At 40.7% G+C, this 20734-nt stretch overlaps 1 protein-coding gene across 7 annotated transcripts in view; it reads left to right on the forward strand.

The window, feature by feature from the left end:
- Nucleotides 1–2650: 2650 nt before the first annotated feature.
- Nucleotides 2651–20734, forward strand: part of gzf1 (GDNF-inducible zinc finger protein 1) — a 33391-nt gene continuing 15307 nt past the window's right edge. For 2 of the 7 annotated variants that reach the window (XM_060831817.1, XM_060831810.1), the window contains exons 1-3: nucleotides 2651–3033; nucleotides 9971–11415; nucleotides 16702–16796. In XM_060831817.1, coding sequence (XP_060687800.1) covers nucleotides 9992–11415; nucleotides 16702–16796 — 1519 coding nt within the window. In that variant the 5' untranslated portion in view covers nucleotides 2651–3033; nucleotides 9971–9991. Of the gene's footprint in view, nucleotides 3034–3967; nucleotides 4043–5657; nucleotides 5681–5762; nucleotides 5913–8219; nucleotides 8295–9970; nucleotides 11416–16701; nucleotides 16797–20734 lie in introns of those variants that run through there. The other 5 variants (XM_060831811.1, XM_060831814.1, XM_060831815.1 and 2 more) reach the window with 5 other exon arrangements.

The following is a 20734-nucleotide window of genomic DNA, read 5'->3' on the forward strand; positions in this document are numbered from 1 at the left end:
TTTACAATGTAACATTTGGTCCAGCAGCTAGCAGTACCTAGTTGCTATGAGACCAAAACAAATTCAAATTCAGCCAACCAGTTTAAATTATGCCTCATGATACTTACCTCCAATCAAGTTTAAATTTGGTATTTTGACACAATTAAAACCAGTGAAATGCTCTGATGCTTTGGGGTGTAAGTCCAGGATAAAAAAAATTGAGCAATTGGAGAACTGCCAAGCTCCCAACATATGCAGACTGCCCGCAGAATAACTCTCATAAAGGTACATTTATCTATCAACAACCTATGGAACAGAAGTCCAAAGAAGAAGACAGAAGAAGATATAAAGATAAGATTTGACAGCTGGCTGGTTTTGAATTTTTTGGTAAATCTTAATCAGGGGTTTTTATCAGACCGGTATTAAAGAATGGTAAGTAAAAGATAGGTTTGAGAAAGGAGTTGTAACCAGTTGTTAGTTAACTATTCTCTATTAGACTGTCAAAGAAAAAAAAGTTGTTAATTTTTTAAATAGTGACCTTTGGGTTGGTTATAGAGTCATAGAGATGTACAGCACGGAAACAGACCCTTTGGTCCAACTCATCCATTCCAACCAGATATCCCAACCTAAGTTGCCTCTTAGGTCTCTTTTCTATCTTTCTCCTCCCACCTTTAACCTATTCCCTCTAGTTCTGGACTCCCCATCCCAGGGAAAAGATTTTGTTTATTTATCCTATCCATGCCCCTCATGATTTTATAGACTCTAGAAGGTCACCCCTCAGCCTCCGACACTTCAGGGAAAACAGCCCTAGCTTATTCAACCTCTCCCTATAGCACAAATTCTCCAACCCTGGCAACATCCATGTAAATCTTTTCTGAACCCTTTCAAGTTTCACAACATCTTTCTGATAGGAAGGAGACCAGAATTGCATGCAATATTCAACCTCATTGATCCTGCCAGCAGCATATGCTTGTCTTAAAAGATTAAGCTACGCATGTCTAAGTACAGTAAAACTGCAAATGGCTCACTAAATCAGTTATGGTTCCTTTGATTGCTCCAAATGTTACTTGGTTAACTGTGGTAATTCTAGAGCTAATTAATGCAAACGAGTGCTGACCTATGCAGGGATGCATGCATTTTCATCAGACCAAACCAATCCAGGCTCACCCAGCAGCTTTGGTGACTCTAGATAACCTCTGGCAGAGCGCAAGTCCTCATGATGGTGACGTCTCATTCGAATGTCTGGCCTATCAACATTTGATGGCACTTTCTGTGTCTACCATGGTGACCACAGGATAGTTCTTGACTTCTCAAATTTTAACAGATTACAGAATAGGTTAAATAGTGTTGCTGGTTTAAATTAGCGGGGGGCGGGGGGGTTTACACCGTGTCGTAACAAATGGCAGTGGTTTCATGGTCAGTAGAGCTCTTAATTCCAGATTTTCATTAAGTTCAAATTCCACCATCTGCTGTGGCACGATTCAAACCTGGGTTCCCAGAGCATTACCTGTGTGCCTGGATTGACAGTCCAGAAATAATACCATCAGGCCATTTCCTCTCCATTGTTCCATGTATTTCTGTAGCATAATCTTGGCAGACTTCAATGGTAGTGCACTTTATTTCTCCCTGTAGATTGATTTGAGATTAGAAAACCACAAGCAAAACTAATGTCATTTACAAAATACTGTGCAAGAATTGTAACAAACACTACATTCGACAACAAGCAGAAAACTGGCACAATACATGAACATCAACTAACCACAAAATGACATGACTCTCTCTCACTAATATCCTTACATACAGATAAGGAAGGACACCACTTCGACTGGGATAACACATTCATCTGAGGACAACCCAAACAGAGATACGCACAAGAATTCCTAGCTGCATGGCATTCCAAGCAGAATTCTATCAACAGACACATTGACTTGGATCCCATTTACCACTCCCTGAGAAAAAGGACAGGAAATGACATCACCAACCCTAGGAAACTCAAACCTATGAATAAAAAGCTGACTACACCACCAGTGCTTCATTCGGAGGCTCACTGAAGATGTTACCTAGCATGTTGACAAAACGTCCCTTTCAGCTCAGCAAGCAAACCTACATTCAGAACCTCAACCTGAGCTGCAAATCTCCTCAAAACTCACTAAAACCACTTCCATCTTTACTTCTTTAATTTGGGAAGGACCCAGAAATGACCAGCTTCAGCTGAAACTCTACAAACTGTGTAATACGTCCCAGCTGGCAACATGTACCCAGAGAGTAGGGGTGTCTAGCAGGGAAGCTCCTGTACCTATGTTAAGAGTCAGCCACGTTACTGTGGGGTCTGGAGTCTCATGTAGACCAACTAAAGACAGCCTTTTCTTAACCCAAAAGGACATTGGTGAACCAATTTGTTTTTCTCTCAGAATGGAGAATGGTTTCATTGTCAGACTCTTAATAATTGCAGATTTCCAAATTCAAATCCCACCATTTGCCAACGCAGGATTCGAACCGTCTTTCTATATTCATTGACAGTTAACCGCATTGCTAGCAAGTGCGTCTCTAAACCTCACCCAATCGCCGGCAGGGGGCAAAGGGCGAAACGCAGGCGCAGTGAGGCCTTGGTTTTGACGGGCGGGGCGCGGTGCGGTGAACAGGCGATTGGGAGGCTGCGCTCAACTGCGCCTGCGTCGCGCGGAAGGGCCGGCGTCTGTGCGCAGGAGCGAGGGGAGCGCGAGGCGCGGCCGTTTGGCTCGGTTTGACCCCGACAGTTGGTGCGTGAGCGCGCACGCGCTGCTGCGTCGAGCCGTCCCCACCTCCCCCGGAAAGCTCGCCGCCTGCTCGCGCCGAGGGAGAGGGGCCCAGCGCGAGAGGCGTCCGATGGCGACCTAGAGCCCGCTGGCCCGCGGGTGGGGGGGGAAGGAGGTGTTTGGGTGTGGGGGGAGGAAATCCACCGCCTTCCCCCTGCACCACCCCCCGCCCAATAACTTCCATATCTACACACAAGCACCCCTCTACAAGTCTTCACACTGCCCCGGGCCGTCGGAGACCGAGGGAGCCTGAGAGCAGGTCAGTCTGTCCCCGGCGGGGGAGGGTAACGTTTTCCCGTTCGGGAGGTGGGTTTGGTGGTATCTCCCTTCCCTTTCGGGCTGAGGGCAAGTGAAGCCTGGGCCCTGGGGGAAGGGCTGGGGGGACACTGTGACAGCCTAAGGGGCAGTGGTCGGTGAGGCATTGTTGTCCGAGGGCGGACAGGTGGGGGGAGGGACGGAGTAGCAAAGGCGGCCATTGGGATTGGAGGAACTCAGTGTGGGGGAGGGGTGTGACTGGGAGTGTCGGGGTGGGTTTGATTGGGGGAGTGTGGGGATGTGACTGGGAGGGTGGGGGTGGGGTGTAATGGGGGCTATGTGGACTGTGATTGGTGGGGGGGGACGTGGGGACTGATTGGTGGGGGGGGACGTAGGGACTGATTGGTGGGGGTGTTGGACTGTGATTGGTGGGGGGGACGTGGGGACTGATTGGTGGGGGTGTTGGACTGTGATTGGTGGGGGGGCGTGGGGACTGATTGGTGGGAGTGTTGGACTGTGATTGGTGGGGGGGACGTGGGGACTGATTGGTGGGGTGTTGGACTGTGATTGGTGGTGGGGTGTTGGACTGTGATTGGTGGTGGGGTGTTGGACTGTGATTGGTGGTGGGGTGTGACTGGGGGGGGGTGTGACTGGGCGATGTGTGGGGTGTGACCAGTGGCTGGGAGGTGATGGGAGTGGGATGTGACAGTGTGTTGGGGTGGGGGATGACTGGAGGTGGAGGTGGAGGTGGGGGGGGGGGGGGGGGGTGGGGGGGGGGTTGTGTGTGAGGGATTGTGACCGAGTACGAGGGGGCAGGGGGTCACGACCGAATGTGTGGCGGGTGGTGAGTGGGGTGTATAGGGATTGTGACTGTGTGTGGGGGTTGGCTGCGTCAGAGCATTTCCAATTTTTTTTGTTTTGTTTCTTTGCCATCACAGTGTTGGAGAGTGAACTTAACTCAGTTCTCCCTCCCCGCATCGTTCGCATGCCATGGCACTGTGGGTGGATATAAGGTACGGAAAGAGCCTCTGGTCCACCCCAGCCCCAGGGTCGATTAAATGAGGTGCCCGTGTTCTCTGACCCACCTCTTACCCTGTACCAAAGCCGGTCTGTTTTTGCAGTAGACAATTTTTCTTGTCGACATTCTGCAACATCCTAATTCCCTGATCCCCACTGTGGCAATTACATTAGAACAATTCCAAAAGATTGTTGTGCCTTGTCATTCTCTGGGGTTCTGTACCAGGGTGACCTCTTCCAGCTGAGGGACACAAGTCTTTGGGAGAAGTACCTCCTTCCTTATGTATTGATCTCTTGCCAATTTTGACCACCTTCCGGCTGTCCTTTAATGTCTGTTAATCAGGGCGAATTGCTAAGTTAATTGCAAACCTCAAGGATCTCTACCACCATTCTCCCAATCTCTGCTTTTATAAAGTTGGTTAATTAAGATGTTTTTTCTTTAAAAAAAGTTTAAGAACCTTTAAGAAGTGCAGAGTTGCTAGTATCAATGTAGCATCTACTTAATCCTTTTGACATAAAGCAGTCTGACATGAGGATGACTTGATGTATAATTGAACGTTCAGCAGTGAATATATATAGTGTGTGACATTCAAACTAGCTAGTTGACCATTAAGCTCCTCTGAATCAGTAAGCTTTGGAAAATAATATTCTATAGATTACCATTTTTTAAATTAAAGATGTCCTTATTGCCTTTATAACAAAAACTATGTTGGAAACAAATATTTTGCTTAAATCAGTTACCTAGTTTGCTGTTCTACCTAACTATCAGGAATTTCTAAGAAGGTGTGCATGATGAGACCACAAAGCCCCTCACACTTGCCACATCATTCAGTGCGATCATGGCTAAACTCTTTCTTGAACTCTGTTGTCCAACCCTATTCCATGCCCTTTTACTTCCTTAGAAACCAAAAACTATTTGTCTCAATTTTGAACAAAATAATTAACTGGTCTCCAGAGCCCACTGAGGTGGATAATTCAAGAAATTTGCAGCCCTTTGAGCAAAGAAATTTCTTGTCTCAGAAGGGAATTATTGTGCTCCATGTCCCAAGACTGTAGACTCTTTCTAGCCGGGGTCCCAAGCTCAGTGCTGTCAAACACACTGCAAATCTTACATATTTGAATGAGATGATCTCTTACCCTCTCATACACCAGAGAATAAAGATCCATTCTACAGAATTCCTAGTAGGACAATTACTGCAAGTATCAATTAAAATTTGACTAAAATACGGTATTAGAAATCCTTGGTATATTTCAATGAATTGCAACAGAAGTAATTAATTTCATTTTCATTAGAGCAGAATTAAATTAATGACATTATTATATAATATATTGTAGAATTTACCCCAAGCAGTAAGCAAGTTGGAAATAGTTTCATTGCACTTGGCATTAACATGTGTTTTCATTACAAACCTCTTCCTCAAATTTTTAACAAACAGTTTTAACAGTTCATGAATCTGACAGTTTTCTAAATCCACCAGTTTTTGTTTTGCTTTATATTTTTTCACATTTTTATCTGATCATCCTCCAGGATGATTCTTCAAACTTTTCTATGATTTTATATATCCCATCTTAGGAGCCTCCACTATTTCAAAATATTGAGAAAACTGAGCTGTTCCTACAGTGTGATTTTTTTAGTAAGTTTACTTTTTCTGCAGACAAACTTGTATTTGTGAAACTAATAATGTTGTTTTTCCCCATCAATAATTCTCAATACAGGCACTCCTGAACTGCAGTATGCTGAACAACATGCCTCTACCTTTATAATGCCCATTGCTAAATACTGCTGCAAAGTACTGTGTACATGAAGGACATGAAAACTTTCTAGCTATGGCAATTGCAACTTTCTACTCATCCCAAGGCTATAAAGTATGAAACAAAACAGCCAATCAGCCCATTAAGTTTGTTCCTTTCATTGAAAGCTCATGATCCCACCTACATAGGAATCAATTGGCTCACTATTGAAACATAATATTTGTTGCAATGTGTATTTACCTTCCTGATTAACCACTGAAATTTTAGACAAAGTCTTGTGTAAGTTATTGCACAGATCGTTGAATTATGTCCTGATTTGAATCATCTTCCCAGGAGGAACTTAGATTCAGTTTGTTTTTGTTCCTGTATCTGGGGAATTGCTGTTCCATGCATGCAAGACTGACATTTGAAACTCCTTGTGAATTTCATTTTTGGGTCCCATCCATTTGTTGAATGTAGACATGCCATTCTGTCCTCAGGTAGCATGATTTACATAAGTACTGTCAGATCTCGAAAGGTAATCTGGTAAAACTTGAACAGTTAACTTATTTCCACATATGTGCTATTGAAGACAATTTTGCTGGTCCACAATAGATAACACTCATTAAAGTCACACAGTAACCGTCATCGAGAAACAAACCCTTCGGTCCAACTTGTCCATGCTGACCAGATATCCTAACCTAATGTAGTCCCATTTGCCAGCACTTGGCCCATATCCCTATAAACCCTTCTTATTCAAATATCCATCCAGATGCCTTTTAAATGTTGTAATTATACCAGCCTCCACTACTTTCTCTGGCAACTGAACACTTGATGATAAGGTCCTGGGAATAAATAGACCTTGGAGTGCAGATTCATGGTTCCTTGAAAGTGGAGTCGTAGGTAGATAGGATAGTGAAGCAGGTATTTGATATGCTTTCCTTTATTGATCAGAGTATTGAGTATAGGAATTAGGGGGGTCATGTTGCATCTGTGTAGAAGATTGGTTGGGCTGCTTTTGGAGTGTTGCGTGCAGTTCTGGACTCTCTCCTGTCAGAAGGATGTTATGAAACTTGAAAGGCTTCAGAAAAGCTTTGCAAGGATGTTGCCAAGGTTGGAGGATTTGAGCTTTAGGGAGAGGCTGAACAGGCTTGGGCTGTCTTCCCTGGAGCATTGGAGGTTGTGGGGTGACCTTACAGTGGTTTATAAAATCGTAAGTGGCATAGATAGGATAAATCAACAAAATCTTTTCTCTGGAGTGGGGTAATCCAGAACTAGAGGGTTTGGGTTTAGGGTGAGGGAGCAAACAAATTTAAAAGGGGCTTAAGAGGCAACCTTTTCATGCAGAGGGTGCATGGTAGAGTATTTAGTACATATATATTAAAAGCCTGCTATTCTTCAATTTGATATGTCACTTCATAATGTACAGCAAAATGTGTAATTGTACCAGCTCCCAAAGCTGTTCCTGGGGGATGGGGGTTGTGTGGAGGGGGGAATGCTCCATCTGGTGAAATTGTACTTGTATTTCATTAGCTGTCATTGTTACATTGCAGACATGGATTTTTTTTCTGCACTGGGTGAGTTCATTTGTTTTATAGCTTGTCCCTGTGGAGGTCTTCTAAAAGCTCCAAAAGTTTTAGAAGTAAGGTGTACATGATCTTGGATTTAAATCAGTGTATTCTCAAGCAATCAAACTTTCATCACTAATAATTTCTGACTAATACAACAAAGTTGCAAAATAAAACATCAGTGCAACTTTCTTAATGAAAATACCATCTTTTTATTGTTGAGGGGAGAAAAGAGGAATCTTAGTCTAATTTAGTTACAGGACTCCTGGAGATTTTGGCTATCTTCTTTCCTAACTGAAAGTTATGCATCCGATGCTTGTGTTCCACCTACCAGCCGGGTGATGTAACATAGAAACAGAATTCATATTTATATTGTTTGTGAATGCTTTCTAGCCTTTCCTGTAATGTAATTTCTGCTTTAATCATTTCCATGCACTGTATATCTTCCTCAATCCATGTTTTTAAATAGCAGCAATATTCTTAAAATCAGAATTGGGTGAATGCTCATTGTTTTTATATTAACAACTATACTTCTTTATTAAGGTTGGAAACATTACCAGAATTTAATCTACACTATATTTTTGTACTTAATATCTTATAGTCATGACACAATTGATTCTGGCATCCTAAACCTCTCAACTGTGTTATTTTGTTTTTTTTTAACTGTTTAAACCAACTGAGTTGCATTATTTGTTTGGCTTTAAAGCCTGCAGTCTTTATTGTATTTCTGTTGTCATGTCACTTGTGTTTACATAGAACCTTCAATTTAGAAAAGTATTCCAAATATTTTCATAGTAGACAGTAAACTTTAAAGTTTGGAAGCAGGATGAAAACTGCTTGGTAATGACTGCGAATTTTAAATTGGATCCTAAAGAAGAGGTCTTGGAAGATTTTATGATACTCCAAAGCACATGGCCTAGATGGTTGAAGCCATGCCACTGACATTAAGGTGAATACAGAGACATTTGAATGAGAAGCTCATAATATTTGGCCTATTAGCAGCAGGTACTGGAGAAAAAGCCTGTAATTGGAGGAGCAACTTCTCACTGATTCTGTCCATTCTATTTGCAGCATGACTTTTCTCTGGTTACCCCATGATTGAATTTTGCTGGGTATTTGGAGGCCTCCTTGTACTTTGAATCCTGGAATTGGGAGACATCAGAAATGGATTTGTATATGGGGATGAAAATTTTAAATTGAAAGTTGGAAGCCAGTGTAGATGAGTAAGGGCAAGAGAAATGGGTAATTATTATTTAGTATCAGGCAATGGAAATTTGAAAAGTTGAAACTTATGCAGAATGGGGTAGCTAAAATTGCTTTGAAATAATTGAGTTTGACATTGTTAAATATTTTAAGAACACATGGGCTGAGATGAACCAAGGAGAAAGGAGGTACTTTGTAACATAGTAGATCAGAATCCCAAGCTAAAGTTGCTGTTGCATCAGATATTAATGCCACTCAGTATTGTTCAACATGAGACAGTAGTATGGAATGAGTGCCAAGAGTCTGAGAGATGCGGTGATTTTGATTGATACTAAACCACATCTAAAGCTCAAGTCAGGTAAGGGAGAAGTGCGTGCAGAACCTGATTCCACATTCAAAATTGAATTGTCAGCTTCTGATTTTTTAAATGGGGACAACATTATGCATCACCCCATTGGTTTTAGGTTGTTTTCAGACTTTGATTTTCTACCTTGTAACTATTGTCTGACATTTTCAATGGAAAAAAATAAGTCATGAGGGCTTTGTGATGTCCTTCCATAATATTAAAGTAGTCCGGTGTTTCTCAATGTGGTCTTTAAATTTATCTTTTCCCTACAGAACGAATAGGCAGCATGGTAGATCAGTGGTTAGCACTGCTGCCTCGCAGCACTAGAGACCGGGTTTGATTCCTGCCTTGGACAACTGTGTGGAGTTTGTACATTCTCCCTGTGTCTGCTTGGGTTTCGTCCAGGTGCTCTGGTTTCCTCCCACAGACCAAAGACATGCAGTTTAGGTGAATTGGCCATGTAAGCTGCCCGTAATGTTCAGGGATGTGTAGGTTAGGTGCATTGGTCAGGGAAATGTAGGGGAGTGGGTCTAGGTAGGGTGCTGTTCAGAGGGTCAGTGTGGACATTTTGGGCCGAATAGCCTGTTTCAACACTAGGGATTCTGAGATTATCATGTCTGTTAGTAATAGATAAGCAGTAATGCTTTTAATTGATCAGATGGTCCAAAACATTTTGACTGGGAAGGGAAAATTCATTGATTAATTTTTTGTTTACATATTATTATTCAGATCCTACAGTAAGGTATTCAGACTCACGTGCAGTTACAAAAGTTATTTTGAGATGTAATAAATTTAGAATTTGATTCTTGCATTTGATTTGCGTGTCTTCCTGTTCTGCTGGCTGAGAGCTATTTTCATTAAATCATGTTGCTCTGCATTGAATACATTGCTCTGAACATAAAGAAATCAGATAGTTTCGATAAAAATTGGTGCTTAAGAGTATTCACAAAAATTGGAAGAAACAGCGTATGATGTATTGTTTATTATACACATTATTTGTCAAACAAATTCAGAATGTATTCGGCAAGCTGAGGACATAATTGCTGAATTTGACTATATACATGTTTATGTTGCAGAGGTTGACAAAATAAAGGAAGATGGTCAGCAATCAAGTTGTACTGGAGTCAAGGGCAGCCCCTAAAAACTTGTTGGATGAAATGCACAAACTCCGGATTTTATGCTACTTCTGTGATGTAACTGTGCAGATAGAGCACCAAGGCAACAAAGAGGAATTTGTTGCTCACAAAGCTGTATTGGCAGCTGCCAGCAGTTACTTTAAGGAACTGTTCCTTAATGAAATGGTGAACACTAAGATTACTATCGTTACTTTGCAAGACATTTACACAGCAGACTTTGCCTCTTTTTTGGATTTTGTGTATACTGCAAAAGTAGAGGTCGAAGCCGAGAGGGTACAAAGATTACAGGAGATTGCAGAGAAGTTGAAGTGCAGGGAGCTAGCCGAAGTTTGCAGTCAAGTAAAATCACAGATACTTGAATCAGCTCTAATGGACTTGGGCAATTTGGCTGATTCCCAGGGAGCAGAAGGAAATATAGACAATAAACAGGACAGTGATTGTATTTCGATTTCTTCTCAAAACACATTAGCAATTCCTTCAACAGTAGACATTCGCCAAGTGTCCACTGCCTATGATATTTCTGATGAAGAGAAATCTCATGAACAAGATTATAAGCCATTGCTAGTAACCACTAGAGCCAAAGGCTGGGAAAAGTCAGAAAAAGAGAAGAAAATGGGAAAAGCTTTCAGTGTAAAGGCCAAGCGAGCCAGTGGAAGGCTGGCAGGTCGAAAAGTCTTTTTGGAAATTCCCAAAAAGAAATATACTCGTAAGCTTCGCGAGCAAGAGAAGGTTGATCAAAATTTGGAAGAGGGATCTGAAAAATTGACCTGTGTAGAAGATAACCAAGTTGATGAAGACCAAGTGAAAAAAGAAACAATGGCTGAAATTGTTGAAGATCCAGATGAAGAAGATGGGATGATGGAAGGGGACGATGATGAAGATGAAGCAGAGAGTGATAGTGATTTTGAATTAGATGAGGATACCAAAAAGACACCTGATGAGATTGAGAAAAAGAGAAGAGGTGGAAATTTTAAATGTGACAAATGTGAGAAAGACTTTCAATATGAGAAGAGCTACTTGAAACACATAGAGCAGAATCATGGTGTTACGCCTGAAATAATTTATCGCTGTGACACTTGCAATCAGACTTTTGCTAACCGCTGTAACTTAAAAAGCCACCAAAGGCATGTCCATGTTGAAGAGCGTCGCTTTCCATGCTCACTTTGTGGTAAAAAGTTTAAAAGGAAAAAAGATGTGAAGCGGCATAACCTTCAGGTTCATGAGGGTGGTGGAGAGCGTCACTTATGTCTGCAATGTGGTAAAGGACTGAGTTCCAAAACTGCTTTGAGACTCCATGAAAGGACGCACACTGGAGATAAGCCTTATGAGTGCACGGAATGTCATGCTAAATTTTCTCAGCCATCTGCACTGAAGGTGCACTTGAGGTAAAATTGTGCAGAATACCGTTTTATAATATGGATTTTGAGCCACTCAGTTATCTCTGCATGGATTTGAGGTACTGTATAAACTCGTGTAAAAGTCAAATTTTTTTTTAGACTTTTTTAAAGTTGAAATTAGGAGATTGACTATTACACAAGTATTGTTTTCAAGGGGATGGAATTCAATCTTGTTATGAGTCAAAAATAGGCATATAAGAGCCAGATCACGATATAATTCTTTTTCATTTTGTTTATTATTTTATGAACATTATTGAATATTTGTCAACAAAATAACAGTGTCCATTCTGCCTGCTGCAGTAGAATGGTACTGTCATACAGCATTCCACTCACCAATACCTAAAATGCATGTAGGTCTGCACATACCCTAAATAGTCTAGTAATAGTTGAATTTTTTTGACTACTTTTTAAGGTTAAATTTATGTGGTCGACTCAACAAGGTTCCCCACGGGAGACTGATTAGCAAGGTTAGATCTCATGCAATAGAAGGAGAACTAGCCATTTGGATACAGAACTGGCTCAAAGGTAGAAGACAGAGGTTGGTGGTGGAGGGTTGTTTTTCAGACTGGAGGCCTGTGACCAGTGGAGTGCCACAAGGATCGGTGCTGGGCCCTCTACTTTTTGTCATTTACATAAATGATTTGGATGCAAGCATAAGAGGTACAGTTAGTAAGTTTGCTGATGACACCAAAATTGGAGGTGTAGTGGACAGCGAAGAAGGTTACCTCAGATTACAACAGGATCTGGACCAGATGGGCCAATGGGCTGAGAAGTGGCAGATGGAGTTTAATTCCGATAAATGCGAGGTGCTGCATTTTGGGAAAGCAAATCTTAGCACTTATACAGTTAATGGTAAGGTCCTAGGGAGTGTTGCTGAACAAAGAGACCTTGGAGTGCAGGTTCATAACTCTTTGAAAGTGGAGTTTGCAGGTAGGTGGGATAGTGAAGAAGGTGTTTGGTATGCTTTCCTTTATTGGTCAGAGTATTGAGTACAGGAGTTGGGAAGTCATTTTGCGGTTATATAGGACATTGTTTCGGCCACTGTTGGAATATTGCATGCAGTTCTGGTCTCCTTCCTATTGGAAAGATGTTGTGAAACTTGAAAAGGTTCAGAAAAGATTTACAAGGATGTTGCCAGGCTTGGAGGATCTGAGCTACAGGGAGAGGCTGAACAGGCTGGAGCTGTTTTCCCTGAAGCGTCATAGGCTGAGGGGTGACCTTATAGAGGTTTACAAAATTGAGGGGCAAGGATAGGATAAATAGACAAAGTCTTTTCACTGGGGTCGGGGAATCCAGAACTAGAGGGCATAGGTTTAGGATGAGAAGGGAAAGATATAAAAGAAACCTAAGGGGCAACCTATTCACGCAGAAGGTGGTATGTGTATGGAATGAGCTGCCAGAGGATGTGGTGGAGGCTGGTACAATTGCAACATTTAAGAGGCATTTGGTTGGGTATTTGAATAGGAAGGGTTTGGAGGGATATGGGCCAGGTGCTGGCAGGTGGGACTAGCTTGGGTTGGGATATCTAGTCAGCATTGGCGGGTTGGACCGAAGGGTCTGTTTCCATGTTGTACATCTCTATGACTATTACAGAGAAGACTACTTTTGAGGGGCTAGAATTCATGTCCATCAAAATTCATACCGTTTCATTAGCAGAAGTCCAGTTGATGTCTAAACAAATAAAGAAGAAAAACACAAAAATTACAGTAATTCTGACGAGCTGGAACAGAGAGTAACAAGCTGGTAGACTGAAAGATCCAGTCGGGATGGAGCGGTACACCCAGCAGACTAGAAAGCTGGAGTGGAGCGCAACGGGCAGGCACACTGACTCATAAATGTTGATCTGTTATCTGTGAAGTACTAGGGTCGACTTATATTGAAAATTCCAGATTTTTGATGAAAGGTAGGAGGTTAACTTTACATGAGATCGACTTATATTCGAGTATATAAGGTAGTTCAGAGGATCTTGTCAGTTACAGCAGTATAATCTACACATAATTAAAGTATAATCTGGTGCCTTACATTTTTATGAGCAAGATGGAAGAAGTTATTGATTCATGTAAAATTATGTAAAAGAGGTCTTCATCTTGAAATTTCTTTAGAAAACTGCATTTTCTTTGAATGCATCATTTCACTGACTAGGTGATTTGCTAACCAAAATGAAAAGGAAATGTTCTTGAGCATGCATATGGTGAGACAACCTCATGCCTGCCATTCCATTTGGCCAGACTCCAGTCTGAGGTGTTGATTTTTATTTAATCAGCAACTGCAATTCCTGGAAGCCATGCAATAGCCACCTTTTTTCTGAGTTTAAGGTGATTATTACACCACTTTGTGGAAGTGAGCATCTCGATAATTTGTAGCATTGTTTGTCTTTCAACGAGCGCATACGTAGTTTGTACTGAGGCCTCATTAGCAGAGATTGCCTGTGCTAGTTTGTGCTGAGCCTCTTTATTAAGGTCCAATTTTCACTGTGCTATTTCAAAGCCTGCCACTTGACAGATGGGGTTTGTCACACCGAGTCATAGAGATGTACAGATCAGAAACAGTCCTTTTGGTTCATGCCAACCAGATATCCCAATCCAATCTAGTCTCACCTGCCAGCACCTGGCTCATACCCCTCCAAACCCCTCCTATTCAAATGCCCATTATGATGCCTTTTAAATGTTGCAATTGTACTAGCGTCCACCACTTCCTTTAGCAGTTCATTCCATACACTTATTACCGTCTGCATTATAAAGTTGCCCCTTAGGTCTCTTTTATATCTTTCCCCTCTCATCCTAAACGTGTGCCCTCTAGTTCTGGACTCCCCCACCCCAGGGAAAAGACTTTGTCTATTTATCCTGTCCATGCCCTTCATGACGTTTATAAACCTCTATAAGGTCATCCCCTCAGCCTCCAACGCTTCTGAGAAAACAGCCCTAGCCTATTCAACCTCTCTATAGCACAAATCCTCCAACCCTGACAATATCCTTGTAAATCTTATTTGAACCCTTTCAAATTTCACAACATCGTTCCGATAGGAAGGAGGCCAGAATTGCATGCAATATTCCGACAGTGGCCTACCAATGTCCTATATAGCCGCAACATGACCTCCCAACTCCTGTACTCCGTACTCTGACCAATAAAGGAAAGCATACCAAACGCCGCCTTCACTATCCTCTCTTACTGCGACTCCACTTTCAAGGAGCTATGAAGCTGTACTCCAAGGTCTCTTCATTCAGCAACACTCCCTAGGACCTTACCCATTAAGTGTATAAGTCCTGCCAAGATTTGCTTTCCCAAAATGCAGCACCTCACATTTATCTAAATTAAACTCCATCTGCCACTTCACAGTTCATTGGCCTATCTGATCAAGATCTCGTTGTAATCTGAGGTAACCTTCTTTGCTGTCTGCTACACCTTCAATTTTGGTGTCATTAGCAAACTTTGCCTCTTATGCTTACATCCAAATCATTTATAAAATTATGTAAAGTAGTGGACCCAGCATCGATCCCTGTGGCACTCCACTGGTCACAGGTCTCCATTTTGCAAAAAAAACCTTCCGCCGCCACCACCACCCTCTGTCTTCTACCTTTGAGCCAGTTCTCTGTCCAATGGTGAGTTCACCCTGTATTCCATGAGATCTAACCTTGCTCACCAGTCTCCCATGGGCAACCTTGTCCAATGCCTTACTGAAGTCCATATAGATCGCATCTACCACTCTGCCCTCATCAATCCTCTTTGTTACTACTTCAAAAAACTCAAATCAAGTTTATGAGAAATGATTTCCCACGCATAAAACCATTTTGACTACTCTTAATCAGTCCTTGCCTTTCCAAATACACGTACATCCTGTCCCTCAGGATTCCCTCCAACAACTTGCCCACCACCGAGGTCAGGCTCACCGATCTATAGTTCCCTGGCTTGTCCTTACCACATTTTTTAAACAGTGGCACCACATTTGCCAACCTCCAGTCTTCTGGCACCTCACCTGTGACTATCGATGATACAAATATGTCAGCAAGAGGCCCAGCAATCACTTCTCTAGCTTCCCACAGAGTTCTCGGGTACACCTGATCAGGTCCTGGGGATTTATCCACTTAAGTGATTCAAGACATCCAGCACTTCCTCCTCTCTAATATGGACATTTTTCAAGATGTCACCATCTATTTCCCTACATGCTATAACTTCCATCTCCTTTTCCACAGTAAATATTGATGCAAAATACTGCTTTGCTGATCTTTGAGCGGCCCTCTTCTCTCCCTAGTTAGCCTTTTGTCCTTAATGTATTTGTAAAAACCCTTTGGATTCTCCTTAACTCTATTTGCCAAAGCTATCTCATGTCTCCTTTTTGCCCTCCTGATTCCTCTTCTCCTACTGTTAGAGATTTCCCATGGGAATTGTGACCGTTTGTAGTGTACAGCCAATGTTATCAAGAGAAGATTCAAAAGTTGAAAAGAAAGTCGACCCTGGTTACATTCTGGAGTCTAGCAGCTGGTTAGAAACCAGCAGTATTGGGATGCCATTGATCCCCCTCATTCTTTGCAGAGTCTGTTTGCACACTGCAGTGCATAGTCTCTCTAAGATTGTCACATGACCATGCATAGGAGTATCTTAAAACACTTAATTATTCATGACCTATTTGTCCCCTTCATGGCACATTCCTGATAGCTTTTGAGCCGCAAACCCACACTGTTTAGAGGAAAGATGAGTGGTCTTTTGAATTTATGTAATGTTTTACCTGTACATCAGTGTGACAAACAAAAGTATGAATGCCAAACAGGTAAAAGAGAAAAATTAGGGAGGGAAGATCACAAAGCATCAGAGAGCAGGGGCTTAATGAGTCTTTTGAAGATAGAGAGAAAAATAGCAAGACAAAGTTTCAAGAGTGGATTTCAGATTGGGGTGTAGAAGCATGTTACTTTCTTACATCCCCTTTTCTCCTTTGGTAATGAGATTGAGAAAGAAGTAAGGGAAAGACTTGCTTCAAGTATTTTATCATATTTTTTGGACTGATATTGTAAAAAAAAACCTTTCAGATAAATTTGGTAGTATTTGTGAACCCCCACTTGAAAATTGAGATTTTTGTCCGAGTTTCAGTAATCACACTGCCACTGACTGTTTTGAAGTTGTAACTATACTGCATTCAGCATTGGAAAGGGCATTTCTGCTTTAGAATTTAATGTAGTTCTTATGAAATTTCAAGCAATGTTTTGTAATTTGATTTTTTTAAAGTAAATTTTTTTAATACAAGTTTATCAATACTTTCTTTCTCTTGCCCACACACTCAAGGGTCCATACCGGTGAAAAACCATTTGCCTGTGATGAATGTGGTGCCAGGTTCACACAGAATCACATGTTGATATATCACAAAAGATCTCACACAGGTAATTTGTTTTTCACTTTTCTGAATTCTATTTGTATGTCTACTTGAAGCAGTTCAGTTTGTACAGCCTGAAACAAGGTGTAAAATGCAAATCAAAAGTTGTGATTCAGCTACATCTCCTAGCTTATTAACAAGTATCTGGAATTGGCAGCACTGCTTGAAACTGCTGATAACCTTGGAGCTCTGCCATAGCAAATGGCATATATTTGAAAGAAAGTGAAAATAGAAGCTAAATAAATTGGTAGTAATAAAGAATAAACGAATGTTAAACATGATATGCCTGTGCAAGTAAAAAGTGGCTCTGTCTCTGGAAGTACCTCAACCCAATTATTATGGTCTACAATCTGTTAAATTATCACCGCTATCCATTGAACGGTTTGACCTCTGGAAGGTAAGTACCTAGACACTAGAGGAAATAAGTTTCTGAATGAAGAGTATGGTAATGGAGGAAATAAAATGGAATTATCACCTTGCAAAGAACTGTCTCGCATCTCTGTTGCAATTTGTAATATTAAATCAAGCTGTGAAGAAGTCAGTTTGGTTGCTTTGACAATCATGTACAGATGAAGAAAAACTTTTTTGTTATGATGTAAAAATAAATGTAACAAGGCAAAAACTTTAATTTTTCAAAAGCCTTTTTAAAAGTTATATTTGTGCAGATTTGACCATTTATTTTTACATTAATTTTCTTCCCAGCTTTTCTTTAAGTGTTAAACAGGCATGTATTGTTTTCATTGTACTGCTGTGCTTACAACAATCTCTCTTAATGAGGGTGTCTCATTTGGACTGTCCACAAGCTATTTACCTCATGTGAACTGCAGCTGAGCGTAACCTTGGCTAATGTGCACTCATTCAGTTTGAGTAAAGGTCACTGGATATTGGTCAGGAGCAAAACCTTGGCCAGTTCTCCTCCCCTTACCTTGTTCTACTGCAGTGTTATCAGATCAAATAAGCCTTCACAGAGTGGAGATTGAACTACTTTGTGCAGCTTACTGTGATAAACTGTTAAGCCCGAGGCATCCTTGAAGAAACCTCCTTAATGTTTTGCAGAACTCCAAAACAAGAACAAAAGTGTTTTTGTGTAAGTAATAAGTATTAGAAATAATTGTTACTGGTGTTTTTCTGGATATTTCAGATGTGTGAAGAAATTTAGGAGCTGCTGGTACTGTTCTAAAGTTAGAGTGTTTGTCCAAGTTTAAATGTTTGATCAAGCTCCACAGAACCAGGATCTTGAGAGGAGTCAGGAATTTATTAAGTTTGTTGTGCTTTGACATAGTCCCAAGAGAGATAATATGGTACTTTATGAAGGCAAGTTTGATAAAATGAATTTAGGAGTACAAACCTGTAAGTTTCAGCCAACTGTGTTGCGGAAGAAATATTGACGTATGTAGCCACTACATATCCAAAAAGAAATTAAATGTAAAAATAAATGGTCATTGGATCTAAATATGTGCTAACAGAAAATGATGGAACAGCACAGTTGGACATCCAAAGCAAAGGTTATAGAAACTGATCAATCTGCTCAATGTTTATAAAGTTTTCTAGTTTTTATTTTGACTTTGATTCATTTTCTTTTTCCTCCCTTTTATACATATATAATACCTGAAAAGGACTGCAAACTGATCGAATGACCATAGGACACAGGAGCAGAAATGACCATTTTGGTCCATCCAGTCTTCTGTGCCATTCACTGAGTCCATAGTTGATCTGATCCTTAATATTACTCTTCTTGCATTTTTCCCATAACTCTTGATTTCCTAACTGAAACTATGCTTTTCAGCCTTGAATATAATTAACATTGCTGCCTCAACAGCCCTTTATGGTTTCAAAAAAAATTCCACAGATTCAACACCATCTGAGAGAAGAAATTTGTCCTCATCTCTCATAAATGATTTGATTAAATTATTTAAAGTGTGGAAACAGGCCCTTCAGCCCAACAAGTCCACACCGACCCACCAAAGCGCAACCCAGCCAGACCCATTTCCCTACATTTACCGTTTCACCTAACAGTATGGGCAATTTTTTTTTAGCATGGCCAATTCACCTAACATGCTCATTTTTGGACTGTGGGAGGAAACTGGAGCACCCGGAGGAAACCCACACAGATGCAAGGAGAATGTGCAAACTCCACACGGTCAGTTGCCTGAGGCAGGAATTGAATCCGGGTCTCTGGTACTGTGAGGCAGCAGTGCTAACCACTGTGCCAACATGCCACCCATAAATGTGTGACCTCTTATTCTGAGATTATGCCCTCTGATCCTAGTCCGTCAGGCCTCCGTGCAATGCTAATATATCCAAACTCAATAGATAATAGGGAAAACAAAAAAGAGAATGGAGTATGCAAATAGGAAGTCTTGCTAAAACTGTATTCGCACAATTTCAACCATGTCTAGAATATTGTGAAGTTTTGGTCTCCTCATAAGTTCCTTGAATATTGTGAAGTTTTGGTAACTTATTTAAGATGTCTAAATTGTGCCTTGTACAGTTTTAGCAAGCCTGCCCTATTTTTATATGCCATTCCTTTTGAAATAAAGGCTACCATTCCATTTGCATTCCCTGTGCCTACTGATCTTGGATGCCACCTTTTTGTGATTTTATATAAGGGTACCTCCAAAACTCCCTCTGTTGCAACTTTCTGCAGTCTGTCTGTGCTGAAATAATATTTGGCTTCTATTTTTCCTGCCAAAGTTCATAACCTCACATTTTCCTACATTATTTTCCATTTACCATACTTTTGCCCACTCACTTAATCTGTCTATAATCCCTCTGCACCTTTTTGTCAATTTCACCTCCTGCCTTCCCACCTGTTTTTGTGCCATGTACAGACTTGTTGATAGTACATTCACTTCCCTTATCGAAGTCATTAATATGTAATATATATATAAATTCCTGATTCTCTCATTATTTTTATGTTATTCAAATAATCACAATAGTCACTTTTTAATAACCTACTATGAACTTCTGAGAGACAAGAAATGATGCACATATGTTCCCATAATCTGACACTTGGGGTGTGAATAAAACTGAGCTGAAATGATGCTTACATTTTATTAATAGACTTAAATTAACATTCTGATCATTTGTTTTTCAACCATTACTGTTTTCAGTACATATGAATTTTACTTTTTGGACTTTCCACTTACTTCTACTTACTATACTGAACATTGAGACTATTTAATCAGCATTTTTTAAAGAAAGTCAATGCATTCCTGGCCTTTGTTTTTAACTGGAACATTCATGCCTGTAATTCACAAGAAAAAACATCTTGCTTGGATTTGTCCTACAAAAAGACTTGTTTACCAGAAGAGGAGTGTTCCTGTGGCCTGTGTTAGTGCTTTCTGGTTGGTCAAAAATGAATCTATTTGAATTTGTGAACATGAGTTTTAAAAAAATTAAGTGTCATATATGGGAATTGAAATTAGAAATATTGTAGAATTTTTGTGAAAATGCTTTTCTTTGAAGTAAAATCGGATATTATAATTCTGATGAAAATGCACAAGATAAATCTCAAATTGCAACCATGGCTAGGAAATCCTTCAACACCAGGATAGAGTCCAACAGGTTTGATTCTAATCTAAAAAGGTGAGATAAGAGGTCAATCTAAACATCAGGTCATAGACAGAGAACACAGGGGGCAAACACCTTCAACATATTGCCTAGCTATCACCATTGTTAACAGCTAACCCGAGAATGCAACTTTTTAAAAAAAAGGGTTTTGTGATTTACACATGAAAGAAGTGAAACTATCACTGTATTCTAACAGATGAAAGGCTTAACAGACAATCAGTTTTTCAATGTATAATTTTAGTTACATCACACTGCAAATTTTTGCTATAAATTCTGTGTTACGATCGAGCCCTCCACTATCACCTGATGAAGGAGCGTCACTCCAAAAGCTAGTGTGCTTCCAATTAAACCTGTTGAACTATAACCTGATGT

Source organism: Hemiscyllium ocellatum, chromosome 10, assembly GCF_020745735.1.
Source record: "Hemiscyllium ocellatum isolate sHemOce1 chromosome 10, sHemOce1.pat.X.cur, whole genome shotgun sequence".
Taxonomy (NCBI): Eukaryota; Metazoa; Chordata; class Chondrichthyes; order Orectolobiformes; family Hemiscylliidae; genus Hemiscyllium; species Hemiscyllium ocellatum.